The sequence below is a fragment of the Pteropus vampyrus genome, unplaced genomic scaffold, assembly GCF_000151845.1.
Source record: "Pteropus vampyrus isolate Shadow unplaced genomic scaffold, Pvam_2.0 Scaffold43, whole genome shotgun sequence".
Taxonomy (NCBI): domain Eukaryota; kingdom Metazoa; phylum Chordata; class Mammalia; order Chiroptera; family Pteropodidae; genus Pteropus; species Pteropus vampyrus.
In genome coordinates, this window is record NW_011888824.1 from 9983409 (window position 1) to 9998323 (window position 14915).

General features: G+C 34.0%; 1 protein-coding gene across 1 annotated transcript in view; it reads left to right on the plus strand.

Moving 5' to 3' along the window:
* Positions 1-14915, plus strand: part of MAN1A1 (mannosidase alpha class 1A member 1) — a 157409-nt gene that overhangs the window by 52004 nt on the left and 90490 nt on the right. The window contains exon 4 of the mRNA XM_011358770.2: positions 3624-3704. Within this exon, the coding sequence (XP_011357072.1) occupies positions 3624-3704 (81 nt within the window). The remainder of the gene's footprint in view (positions 1-3623; positions 3705-14915) is intronic.

Consider the following 14915-nt stretch of genomic DNA (forward strand, 5'->3'; position numbering starts at 1 on the left):
CCAACTCGGATTTTTTTGTGAATATGCTATTAGCCAAAAACTTCCAACTTCCACTTGTTCATCAGTTGTGATATTAACCAATAGGTACATGCAATTTAAATAGAAGACTGGATTTGCTTCTCAAGCTGACACTCACGTGCAACTGTATACTAGAAGCTGTATTCCTGAGATGCAACCTTACTTAAAGATTTAAGGAAGTTAATTTTACTTTAAAGCAAGCACAGATGAAGGAGACTGCAAAATTCACATTAATTGTTAGGCTAAATCACATAAGATTTTAGTATTACAAGCTGTTTGGGTTTCCCCTCCTTTACATGCTGTCCTCTTCTGTCATTAGGGTGAGTCACTGGAGAAGTTTTAGAACATCTTAAAAGACACTGCATGGATATTAATAGGAGGAATATGTTCACTTAAATTTAATAAGATTATTTTAATGGAACTCAGAATCAGAAGTTTATAAAAATGGCCTAAAACCTCAGATTGTAAAAATTCACTTTTAAAAATCCAGATATCTCATAAAGTACATGAAATCCAAAAGGAAGTTTGGTCAGGATACTATATATTTCAAAAGAGGGTTTTTAACCACTGAGAAATAAGATTCCCCTGAGGGTTCAGAGAAGATGTGTCAGTTTGCACTGTAGAATTTTGCACATTATGATTCTAGAGTTTCTGATTTTTTAGTAACCTCTGTGGAAAGTAATTTAGGCTGAGCTTCTGTAGAGTGGTAATGGTAGCAGCTCTCTATTGAATGCTTTAGCTGTGCCAGGCATTGTGCACAGTACTTTACAGTCACAGACTCACAGTGCCTTGTAAGGAATGCATTGTCTCTTTTTACAAATGAGAAAACCAAGATTCAGGGAAAATAAGTCACTTGCCTGGGACCACACATTCAGCTAGCTCCTGAACCAGCCTTCAGCCTCAGGTCTTTCTGGCTCTAGTGTAATGTTTTTATAGTTGTTGCCCCCAATATAGCCAACCAGTCTGTTATAGTGGGAAAATTATCTTCTTAGTCCTTTTCATCTAAGGGTCTATAAAGAGTGACCTAGAGTATCTATCTAAATTTCAGTCTCCTTACCTAAAATGTAGTATATCCCAGAAAGCTGAAAGAGCTCTTAAATTTTCTAAATAATTTAGATTTAACTTTGAAAAAAAGGGAAGGAGAAAAAATTATGTTGGGAATTCAGATGTCATTCTGGTTTTCAAAAGGAGGGAAATGTGATGACTATTGAGTACTACTAATGGTAATGTGACATTCCTGAGCAAGATGTTTAAAGACAAGGACACAGCAATCACTGGGATGCTGCCTGGATTCACTAACAGCCAGATTTGCTTCTTAGACTTGCTAGACTATTAGATCCATGAAATTTAAAAGACAAAGCAACTGACCTTGAGTATGGCACTTTGCAGGATCACCTCTCAACGTCTTACAGGTAGAGCAAGATAAATAGAATTTAGGTTCTAGAATACATTGCTGGATCAATAACTGGTTGAACAGCTGTACCCAACAGGTGATGAATGTCTAGCTGAACATAAATTTCTAGCGGTATTTGACATTCCTGAGTCCTCTACCTTGCAATAATTCTTATCAGATACTCTGTATGAAAGTCCGGATTATCTACATTTTTTATAGGAGGAAGAGAAAATACATGTCAAATGAACCCATAGTCAAAGTAAGAATATAAAATTATCTTAACAGGCTCAATAGGCAGAAATGTAGAATACATTTTAAACATTAGAATACTAAGGTTTAAAAACTGAAAAACAAAAGTACAAATTGAGAGTGATATAATTTGAGGGTTTAAATTCATTAGATTTTACTATCAGACATTGTTACTCTTAGACTTAAGAAATATAGCTATGTAAACCAAATTAGATCAATGGATTCCCTTTTCTTTTCCTTGTCAGTAATTTTGTGAAATACTAAGTCTTTTACCAATATTTACATAACTTCATTCGGAGTGATACACCTCACAGATAAATCGTACCTATATAGAGTGCTTTTAATCAAATTATAATAGACACATATTACAAATTATTTGTAATTGGCAAATAATTAAATACATTTAATTAAATACAATTAAACAAATTCACCTGTCTTTATTTTATGATGCTTTTGCCTAACTTTGGCCCAGTAATTCTCCCTCCTAAATAGTTTTCATAATCTTCCTTTTGCAGGAAATTAAAAAAAAAAAATTTTAGCTAAAGAAAAAATTGGATCCTTATATCTTTTTAGAGAGAGCCTGCAGGGATTAAGTGACAATATATCTCCTTTTTTTTCCCCTTGGAACTGTTTTCTCCCACTATTATGTAGACTTCATGAGTTTTAGGATCTTGTTAGTCTTCATTGCCATGTCCCTAGAACCTACAACAGTGCCTGGCACATAGTAGTTGGTTAATGAATGTTTGTTAAAAGAAATAATATCTCTATGACTTTGACTAAGTTTATCTGCTAGATAGTGACTCCATATATCATAGTTTACTGTTATCCCCCATGGTTATCAGTAAATAGTTTGATGTTACGCAGAAGTGAACAATTGCTGAGTAGGCACAAGGAACATGAAAAGAAGCTAATTACAGCTTGAAGTGTACCTTACATCTATTGTAGGTTAGTTGTGCTAAATTATCTAGTAACAGAATGTGGGACAAATCCATTTAGTAGTCAGATATCATAAAATAAGAAAAGTATTGGCAAGAGTTACTAATTATTGCCACAATTATATGACCATTAATAAAGAGACTTGGTACATTATTATATGCAGTGATATAGAAGTTAAGGTAGCAGAGCCCTGGACCAAAAATGGGAGTACTCAAGTTCAAATCCTGATTCAACCACTTTTAGTTGTCTGACCTTAAAAAAGTCACAGTAACCACTTCAAATCTCAGTTTCCCCATTTGTAAAATAGACATAAGAATAACAATTATTTCACAGGGTTGGTGTGAGAATTGAGACATAGTACATATAAAGATATTAGCATAAAATAATAATAATATTAATAGCAAGCTTTTATTGATGTAAACAAGAGCTGTTTCATCAAAGTACAACATATATTACGATTATCATCTCCTTTATGCAAAGATGAAATTTCTTCTCTGAGAGGTGTGACCATCCCAGGCTGCAGGCAGAAAGTTGGGAACCAGCACTAGAACCAAATCTCCTTTCTTAAAATCTGATTTGCACTCTATCTGTGCTACTTCAACATGATGTGCAAAGAAGGCTAGAATAATGTTGAACTACCAGCCAAAGTATAATGAGTCAGAATGGCCTTTCAGGAAGAAAAAGCAAATGAATAAAAGGAGAACACAGAATAGAAAAATAGAGTGCTCCAGCCCTTTTGCATCTGCACCAATAGAGAATACTGAGTATTGTGTCTGCTGTTGAATAGAGAGAAGAAATAACTTTATATTTTTAAAATTGTGATTTTAAGAGTCAAAATTATTTTATCTATTTGTATATATTTTCATAGTGTTAAGAGACAGAACTTTTCCCTCTTGTATATAAATTTATCTGGGAAAGCATAAGATTTGAAAAGAATTTGAAAATCTAGTATACTTTATCACAATGATTTTTTTTTCAATTGTATACTGTCATTCACCTATGAACCCCCTTTATTTTGTTTCCACAGAATGCTGAAGTTTCCGTCTTTGAAGTAAATATACGCTTTGTTGGTGGGCTACTCTCAGCCTACTATCTGTCTGGAGAAGAGGTAAGATGAAAAGGAACATATAAATGTGAATTACAGTCTTAAAATTATATTTTTAGGGTAAAAGATACCTTTTGTGATATATATTTACGGGGTATACACTGAATTTTAACATTTTGATGGGCCTCTAGCATGCACTGGATTTCATATAATATGTACTAATTAAATGAGCACACTGGGAAAGTTTGCCAGATCATGTTATCAGGAAATATAAAGGAATGCCTTTTAAAAGCCTGGCTCTATTGTGTTACATATGATGCGATTACAACTATAAATTATATATGTCTATGGATAAAATAAAGAGGTTTAGTGTAGTGGCAGACTTGTAAATGAATTTTTTTCTTTAAAAATTTATTTTGTTAGCATAATGTTAGTGTAATAAAAACTTTAAAATGAAGAAAGCTTGGCAATTAAGATATAAAAATTACATTATTTAAGAAAGAAGCGGGTAAGTGAGATATTCGGCTTTCCATTGAGGAGTCTTGTGGGCCTATATCCCTATGTGAAGCACTTTGGAGCTCTTCTTGGAGCAAGGCTTAATTCATTATCTGTTGCTTGGAGCAAAGCAGAAATTTTTAATTTAGCTGCCTTTTATCGATAGACTTTAAAAAAGGATTTTTGTAGATTATGCTCATAAAAGCGTGGATGCTATTTTTGTGAAAGGTTTTAGACAACTTTATGAATAACCTAAGTGTCCACTAAGGGTTGTTGGAACAGATCTCACGTTTAATGTTGACAGTGTTAAAAACTGGTGTCAAGGAAAAACAGTCATGCATTTCAATTGTTTGCCAATCAGATTTGTGTTAGCCTCAGCATTCTGGAGGGAGAAGAGTGGATCTTACCAAGGGTAGGATTTCATACATTTCTATGCTCCTTCAAACAGATTTAAGCAGAGTTATAATGAGAAAAGATGCTTTAACATTGTCCTGTGTCTTAGGTTCTTTCCTAGCCATAATAAAACATCCCACACGGTCTTAGCATTCTCTCTCTCTTTAGATTTTATCTTATCATAGAGCTTTTCAAAATTATGTAGATGGCTTCTATATTGCCCTATATCTGCCCTGTTTATATGTAAAATTCTGTTCTTCATCACGGACCCTGTCACCTTCTCAGCCAGGATAAAGAGACCCTCTGGTACATTATGCCTGTTTTTTTCTTTTTTCCATCCCAAATAATTTCATTTATTCAGTTTGGTTTAGGGTGTTCTAAGCATTAAGCCAGGGAATCCATGTTTTTAAAAGTCATGTTTAAAATTAATATCATTTTAGTTAACAAGTTTCTGTTTTTAGAATACCTGTCTTTGAGTATCCAGTTCCTGGGTATTCTCATTGTTTTTCACATGGCAGACTTAAGATGGCCTCGGTTTTAGCTTTCTTCATCATTTATGTGGAGGTGAGACAATTAGAAGGAAATAAGGACTGCACACTTCTACATCTGGATTCAAATAGGATAGTAGAGCATGCCAAGAGAAACAAATCATGTATTTCTTCCAAATTTGCATCATATTTAATTAACATACTTTTTCATTCATAACAGTGTTTTAAGTTTATATACATATATTTGTTTCCATATGTATGCTTATTTATAGATATAAGTATTTATATATTTATATAAATGTAATACCTACTGATATAGTTTACCTGTAGATAAAATTATTTGCCTAAGACCTTGGGAGGATATTTCTTTATTCTATACTTAGCTAGTCTTAGTAAACAAAGGTCTACAAAGACTACCTCCATTGAAAATAAGCATGCATTTAATGTGTTTGCTTTGTCCTTATCTCTGTGGAAACTTTGTTTTTATTATATCTAGATTTTCCGTATTTTAACTTTATGATAAAAAGTTTTTAAGATATTTCCTTTCTTATATACTTTTTATTTTATTTCTATAGCATATATTTTAATTTTACTTTGTAAGAACTTATCTTCTTAGCATAGTTTTTGCTTAACTGTCCTCTAAATGTTGGATAGTTGGGTTGTTTCCAGTATTCCTGTATTTTGAAAGTATAGCTGTAATTAGTCAATAAATATTTATTCTCTAAAGTGGAATTGCCAGGTGAAAAGTGATTAGTTCTAGACTGTTTCAACATCATCTCTTGCTTCTTCCTCTCAGTTACTTCATCACTGACTATTGCCTGTCATTGATCAATGCACTCAAGGGAGCTGGCTATCAGGAAGGTGACCAGGAAAAATTTTACCCAAGCCTACGCTTGAGGTATTTGTCTCTATATCAAAATGAAAAATTGAGCATTCATTTACTAAAAAGAACACCAACATGGCCAAATTATGAATACATTGGTTTCAGCTTATTGATAGAGTTTTATCTAGATCAAGGTATTTATAAGATAATCTAAGAAAATCCATCTTCCTAAATTAACTCATAAAAGAGCTACTAAATTACCATAATTTAACATTCTCACTTCATCACTGAGGCTCAAGAGTATTTTGAGAACATCTTTTAAATCACCATCAGGCACACACTGATATAAGCTCAAAATTTTTAAATTTATATTACAAAAACAGAAGAGGAAGTACCACTGATTTCTGTTACGTGCTTCAGGAAAATTACAATTAGAAACACTGAACAATAATCAGGAATGCCAATGAAACTTTAAACCTATCAAAAGAAGAATAGAAACATTAAATACCTGTAGTAAACTTTGATTACAAGAGCATATTCAGAATCTTTAAACACCCTAACTCAGTTAAAATATCTTGTACCACTGAGGGGAAAGAAAAAGTCAAGCCACAAGATTTTCAAAGTCTACATAAGAAATGAAAACAACCATAACAATTATAAACAGATAGGATAGAGATAAGATGAATATTAAATAGGAATGAGCAGTAATAAAGATAAATATAAGAAATAGCAAAGCTCTATTATAAGCTCAAGGGAATTTAAAGTCCTCATTGGAGACAGTAAATATCAGTATCTGGAATATCTTTACCCAAAATATGTTCTACAGACCATGAGTTTCTTTAGATATGGCAGGATAAATCTGTATCTGTATACATACTAAAAATAAGTCAGAAGAAACTACATCCTGTATTTTTTCTGAGAAATTCAAAATTCACAGAAAAAGAAATGAATTAAATTTTATTTATCCCCGTGTTTTCTAAACTTACTTAACTATCATCCCCCCATCTCCTAACCCTGAGTTATAAATATTGTTTCCCAGAACAAACTTTGGAAAACATCACTGTAGAATAAGAGTAACTATCCAAAGCAAAAAATGATATTGAAAATTGATAAATGAAAAACAAGACATTGCAAGAAAATAGCATGTGTGAATATACCACATATTATTATTTCTACATATACCATATGTAGAAAATAGCATATGTGAATATACCATATATTATTATTTGTTTTACAACAGAAACCAAAAGCTATATTAAGCAGAAGGTAATTTTATAGGACATTGTAATGCCCCAGAATCCTGCAGAACAGGTTGGAACTAACAGTCTCAAGTTGCCACAGAGGATCTTTATGGTTTGATAATCACTTTGGGACATTCTAGAATTAATAAACATGCACTATTTTTGTACCCTTTTCGAGAAACAAAGTCCCACAAGAAAGAGGTCAACTGGCAGCTTTTAGTTGCATGTGACCCCTGTGGGGACCTTGGGGAATAAAAGGGAGGATATGATAGCAGAAATCTTCCACAAGGTTTGATTCAGTATTCTGTGAAGACCAAGAATAAGGAAGTATGAACGATTCCTGAACAGGAAATTGATGCCCCTTTGGAAGGATAGGGAGAAATGATGTTTGGGAGCCAAAAACAAAAACAAAAGCTTATTATGAAAAAGTTGTCAGAGGAAATAGACAAGCTTATAGAAATGGATAAATTAATGAAAAAACTTGCCTGAAGTTTTTGAAAACTAATCTATTCTGTAAATTAAGAAAGAACATTTAGAACTAACGAGATATTTAATCCTCAAAGAAAACATTTTGAGTAGTATGTTTTAAGTACATGAACTAGAAAAACAAAAGGCCAACTCCTGGAAACTATAAAGATTGAAGAACTAGCTTTCAATGAGAAAAGGTAATGAGGACATCTGATCCAAGAGTCGGGGAGCACATATAATGGATTCTTACATTAGATCAGTTTACTCTGCCAAGATATCCTTGATTTGGAAGGTAGCAAAAGAATTTTTCTCCAAATTCACCAAAAGAAATCTACTGCTCCAGATACCAGTACTAAAGATTGCTGAAGAGAAGTAGCTGATACCTTTGAGTTTAAGACTATTAAGGAGAAAACATGAAAGGAAGAGGGTGGGATTGTGGAATGGGAAGGAGAGAAATAAGATTGAGAGTAAGTTTAGTGCTGGAAAGATCTATATTTTTTTCTCGTTATAGGATTCAGACATTTGGGATGTTTAGTGGCCTGAGACACTTGTGTTGTAGAGTTTATGTAGTGATAAATAATCATAAAAATGTTTAGCAATCTTTTAGAAAATTAGGATGCATTAATGGGGATACCCTTCAAACTCAGTGTTTGCCACAGTCCATGAAAGAGATGAAGTCACCTCCCAGACCATCCGTTTCCTGCCTTATTCTGCAAAAAACTTATAGTGACTTACAGAAAGTGCATAATACACACAGAGCTGTGGAAAAACTGAGAATAAAGTCAGAGAGTATTAAAGTCACAGGTAAGTTTAACAAACAGCTGGTACAGCAACTAGGTTTAGGTTTCCTAGCAACCAGAGCAAAGAAGGGCAGAGAACTAATAGTAATTTGGTTTTGCTAGTTTTATGAACACTGAAAATTTGATAACATAAAATAACCCACATGTAATATTACTTGTATGCATACTAAATTTCCATAAAACATAGAACTATCTGATATAAACAAGAAAATTTCAACGATACAGCAGGATTCACCAGAAATACATTAGCACCCCCCTCTTCAAATCCTGCCTAAATTGTAAAAATTGGGCTCCAATTTATCTTATGCTTTTAAATATAGTTTAATTATGGTCTCTAATAAAGTTGAGTTGAATCCAGAAAGCAGAGATATTAACAGAGGGCGTAATTGAAAAAAAAATGACAGAAATTGAAAAAAATGATTACAGTAGTCTAAGGTTAAAATAAATAAGTCTATTCAAGGAAGAAATAATAGATTTGAGCAATTCTATAAAAAAGGAGGCTTGCAATGATGGCATAATGAAATTTAAAAATTGGGTAAATTATTGACCAACATATGCTATAGATAATGAGAATTTTTTATTAAAATATATATACAGTGCCACCAATCAAAATATAACATTGGAAAAATATGATATACATATTTAAAATGATGAAACCACATGAAATTTTTTAAATAATCTCTTAATTAGATCAGAGAATGAATCTATAATATTAAAATAGACTACTTTAGACTACTTAACAAACAACTAAAGTATAAGCATCATTATAAATTCTGTGGAAAGCAGCCAAAGTTGTCTTTAGAGAAATACATAATTCTAAATGTCTATATTATGAAAAAAATTACTATATGTTAACTAAGTCTATATTTTACTAATTAGAAATGAAGAATTAAGACAGGGAAATAATAAAAATAGGGACATAAGTAGATTGTAAAACGAGAAAAGAGCTAAACTTACAAAGTTTTTTCTTCTCGTTAACATTTGTACTGAGAATAATTTTCTTGGAGAGAACTTGGTAACAGAAAGAAGCATATTATTCATCTATTAAGCAATGGAAGAGTTTGATAAGGGCAAGTTTGAGTGGCCCTCTCTACAAGAAGAGTCTCACAGGTGTCTGTATGCTGTGCTTCAAACCCAGCAAAGAGGCTTGTTGAAATAGTGGTAGCCAGGTTGGACAGTGACACAGATAAAGCAGTGAGACATGTATCAATAGACATAGTCATAACCTGGGAGAAGTCATTTGTTAGTAGATGTTGGTTGCATTCCTGCCTCATGTTGGACACATTTCTTTGCCTTGAGATATACCTAAGGATAAAATCCCTCAAATCCCTGCCTTGTGGAGCATATCTTTCAGTGAGAAAATGTAACTCTCATAAACCAAAACTGAGAAACTTGAACAGACCAACATGAAGAAAAGATTTACGATTTTGTTTGTTTTATTTTGGGTATGGCAAGATAATAAGCATGCATAAAATGGACTTAGGTATGTCCATCTGAACTGACCTTCATATTTTCAGCATCTTCCCTCTTCAGTCAGTTCTCCACTTTAACACTCAGTAAAGATATAATTGTGTCATACAGCCCTTCTTGCAAACCTCCATAGGTCCCTGTGGCCTTAAAAGTTTACTTTTTGATTTGGCCTACAAAGCCTTATAGATCTAACCTCAGCTTGTCTTTTCTGGTTTCCTTCATTGCTCCCCTCACACAGTGGGATTTTTTCTCCCAAAAGTACCCTAAGCACTTTGGTGTGCTTTTTATATGCACATCCCCTCTGCCTACCGGTGGCTCCTACCAACCTAGACTGCTCTCTGTCTCCACGAGGCCCTCTCTGACCACCTCCAACTCCTACCTGGGCAGTCAGTCGCTTCCTTCCCTGTGGTCTCTGCAAATGCTATTATTACAATTCATTGTTTATGGATCTGTGACTCTTCTTACTCTCTCAACTCCTTTTCCCCAGTAGAATTCGTACATGTCGAAAGTGAGAATTAAGTTTCCACTGTTTTTACAACCCTTTCCTTAGCACTGTGTGACTAGCCCTAGAAAAATATTTAGTAAGTGTTGACTAAACCTCTCTTAGGTTTTCTGTGAACCCCAACAAAAAAATTCTTCCAGTAAATTTTAAAGTAAAATCTGTACATTGATAATGTAAAGAAGCAACTCGTCCCAAAGACTTGAGCTAGAGTGTAGGGAGGGAGAGAATGTAATAAGGTGATTGAAAATATGCCCAATCTCTAACCCCCTGTATCAGTCCCTGCAACAACACCCCACTGCTCCTTCCAACCCCGCAGAATATTTTCCTTTTTCATCTGGTTCCTACATGCTGTTTCTCTGAAAAGAGCTCTCAAAACCAGTGATCTAGAGACTATATCTAAATATAAATCATAACCAAATATGGTAGGTCATTTACTGTGGACCTTTTCAATAGAATTGACATTAGAAGATTTTCTGAAATTTTAAACCTAAGGGGCAATTAGAGAAAAGGTAAATGTGAGAGGAATTCTGTAGCATATGTTTGCTTTAATTTGAGAAAACAATGCAATTAAAATTTTCTATGCTAGTGGCATATTGATGCTAATTTCCTAGAAAAGAACAATTTTAATCATATTTGTTAAATGTTTCCTTATGTTATTGTCTACTAATGTGTTTGTTTAGATGACTTCTTAGAGGTTTAGATTGGTCCTTACATAGACTTTATTAATTTACTATTTAGCATTCATTATTGAACTTTTATGAAAGAAATGACTATGATATAAGGAATAGCTAATATTTTCATTTAAAAGTTTTAATTTAATAAAACATGATATTAGAGAACAGTAATTTTGCTTATATTTGTAATTAAATTACCATGATTAATGAGTTACAACTGTCTCATTTTGAATATTTCATTATGAGTGGAAGCTTATGTTGTACTTTAAAAGGGATCTTGGAGTATATGGAATTGATTCTAAAATAATAAACATTTAAGACAAATAAAATTACTATTTGTTCTGGAATAAATTAACAGAAATCATACCTGCTTCTTAACTCAGGTCTGCTATATGTGTCTCTCTGTATAAATCTCTGTTCTGTATTTATAATTGCTTTTGAAAGCACAGAAGTTTTATCAGCTGTAAGAACTTTATCTCAGCAATTCATAAAAGCAGTTCCAACTCCTAAATTTATTCATGCTAATGTACCAATGGCAGAAGCTTGTCTATCTTTCCATCTCATTGATTGAGATGATAGACCAAACAGGAGTGGTTGGCACCTAAAGGAAAGAGAAAGTCAGAATAACTTGTTTCTTAATGAAATATTTGTATCCTTTTTAGTTTCGCATGGTAACTTGCCCAAAGTAAGCTGTTTTCAGATTCATATCAGTGAGAATAGATCTAGATTATGATGCAGTAACAACCTCAAAACCTCAGTGGTTTAAGACAGTATGCTCTACATACTATATGTTCTGCCCACCCTCATTCTTTGCTCACAACTCTGTTTCTCATCATCTTCCCTCCAGAGCCCAGACTGACGGAGTAGCAGCCATCTGGGTCATTTTCAGTTGCTAAGGCAGAACTTATGGGAAGAGATATAGCAAAAAAGAACCTGGAAAAATCACACACTGGATTTTAATGTATCTTCTGAAAACCATTTGTTACTTCAGCTTGCATCTCATTGGCCAGAGCAAGTCACATGGCCACTATAATTTAAAGGGTTGAGGAGGGGATGCAGTGTTAGTACCATATGCCCAGGAGGGAAATTTAGTGAAAAGCTTTAATGAGCTGTAGTGGCCACTAACTTGAGTTAAACTGTGTAGCCTTCCCAACTGCCAAGACTAGCAGAAGATAGGAATTTGTGAGAAGAGAGGAACTTTTCAAGGGTCCACAAACTGGAATCACTCTGCACCTCTGGGAAAAATCTCCAGCCTTTGGAACCAAGGTAGAAAGTGGAAAGTCGCACCTTGGGATGGGAATACACATCTTCAATAACATTTCAAGTAAAAGGCTACTCCTTCAGTTCTTTTCAACAAAGTTTTGCTTTTCCAAGAAACATCTACTCTAGGTTCTCCCCTAACTTTGCAAATGTCAGACAGTAAAAAGTTGACAAACAGACATCAACTCCATATGAAAAAGGAATGCCTGTCACACTAAGGCAGGTGTCTGATGAGGGGCCTAATCATTGCTCTCTGGCAACACCCATCTGTTTTGACTAGACGCCGAGGGCCTGGTACTTTTCCTTCAACCACTTTCTCTTCGTGATTTAAGTGTTCCACAGGCCAGTCACCTCTTATTTTACAGAAGCCTAATGATAGAGATGAGGTAACATGTTTATATTTAGATTTATGTTGAATCATTTCATAACTCACAATGTCTATTAAAACCAATACTTCAAATCATTTTCATTGCTTGAATCATACTGACATTGATTTCTTATACTAGATTTGGAGAGGGGGGTTAAACAAAAGTTGTGTTTTTCCAGGAATATTCCTACATATTTTTTTTCTTTCAAATTGTGGTATCCTTTAGAAGAGTATCTTGAGGTAGCTATAGCAAAGAATTTAAACTTTAATAGGGCTATTAGAAGATTCCTCAAAACTGTGATGATTTGCCATCCGGTAAGTTCATTTATTTAATGAATCAGCAGTGGCTTATTGAATACTTCCTTCGAGGCACTGCCCTTGATACTGCAGAAATAACAAACAAGAGAAACACGGTCCCCACCCACAAATATTAATTCATTAGATTTCACAACAAGCCTATAAAGTAGGAGTAGATATTGTTTATATCCTCATTTTATAGAGGAAGAAACAGCACGGAGAGAGTTAAGCCATGGGCATGCAAAGTGACAGAGCTGAGCTTCAAACCTGGGCATTCTGGCTCAAGATACTGAGTCACAGCTAGACGTTAGGGATCACAAGATAGAAGTAAGGACTCAGGAGTCCTCAACAGCTAAATGGTAGTTGAAGGGAATGAAGTTGCCCGGGGCATATATAGACTGAGAAAAGAGCATTTGTGAGGAGAAGGAGCTAGAAAAGACTAGAAGCGATGGTCCCAGAAGTAGGAGAAAGATGAATAGAATGCAATTATCAAAGAAGCCAATGGAAAATAAATAGTATTTTGAAAAATGAAGAAATATTCTGTTGTGTCAAAGGCTGCTGCTTGGGCAAGTTGTGTAAGGACTGAAAAGTATCTTTGGGATATAGCAATATGGAGGTCACAAATGACTTTCCTGGGAGAGCTTTTGGTAGGGTAATACACAGAATCCAAGTTGTTCATGATTGAAGAGGAAAAGGTCTTTAAGAAGATGGAGGAGGGTGGGATTCAGAGGACAGGTGGCATTAGGAAGTGGTCCTTCCTCCGTTGCAGTATGAGAGAGTGGAGGAAAAGACGGCACACCTGTCAGTAACTTGGTATATTTGGTGACAAATACACTAGATAAGTACTATCTCGTGGCCCTTATTAACTGTATGATGAAGGAGAAGACAGGGATATCTGCGGAGACCCAGGGGGAGAGAACAAACATTTGAGATAAGCGTGCATAATTTAAAATTGTCGTTCTAGAGAGAATTGACTAGAAAAATATGGTAGAGTTTCTGGATAGTATCTAGGTTGGTGATGTCATTCCTTCCAGGTATATGCCATTTCTTTCTCCTGCAGTGCTCAGCAATTCAGGTACAGGCATGGAGAAGGTGGTTGGTTGATTTTAGTTGGATTTTGCTAGCCAGGTGTGACAGAGACAAAGACATGGATTTTAAGGTATTAGCAAAAATCTTATTGAAAATATAGGCTATGAAATCCAAGATGAATATAAGACAGTGTGAAAAAAAAAAACAACAAACAGATGAGTGATGGTTTGAAAGAAAGCGCACTAGTTAAATTGCCTGAAGTTTAGTTGAAGTAGAATAAGAGCGTTAGCAGTAATTTAACAGATAACTGGAAGCTCTGAAAGTTAAGGCTATGTAGTGAGATGTATGAATAAGACATTTAAAAAATGGGGCAGTTCGAGTGGTGTCATAATTCGGGATAGCATCATGAGACCGAGTGGTTAAGGAAGGATTTTGCCAGAACCCGTCTGCATGGCTGACTATGAAATGCGTTTTAATTGAAAAGATATAATGTAAAAATTAGTCTTTAAAAAAATACTAAGCATCAGTGAACTTATTTTTAAATTGCTAAGATATAAACATGGTATAATATTATAAATCTGTATAAAATATGTTTTGAACAAAGGTCATTGTTTAAACAAAAAAGGAAAAAATATTTACACAGTATGAAATTGAAATAGAAGATTTTTGGACAAACATTCACAACTCTAGAGCCTTAAGAAATTAGTACAGATTATTAGAGTTGGCATAAGAAATGTAAACAAAATGCATATTAGCTAATTAGTTGGATTTGCTGCAACTATATACCTATGCAGAGCTGATTCTTTTAAACAATAACTAAATGAAATTTTATGCACAATAATTATAGTAAATTTGATCATGGTGGTATGCATTTGTAAAAATTAAATCTTACATAGTGTAAATTATTTGATTTATAAAAATTTGCTTGGTTAAACTTTTTATGGTTTGGGAATTAGGTACTATCTTA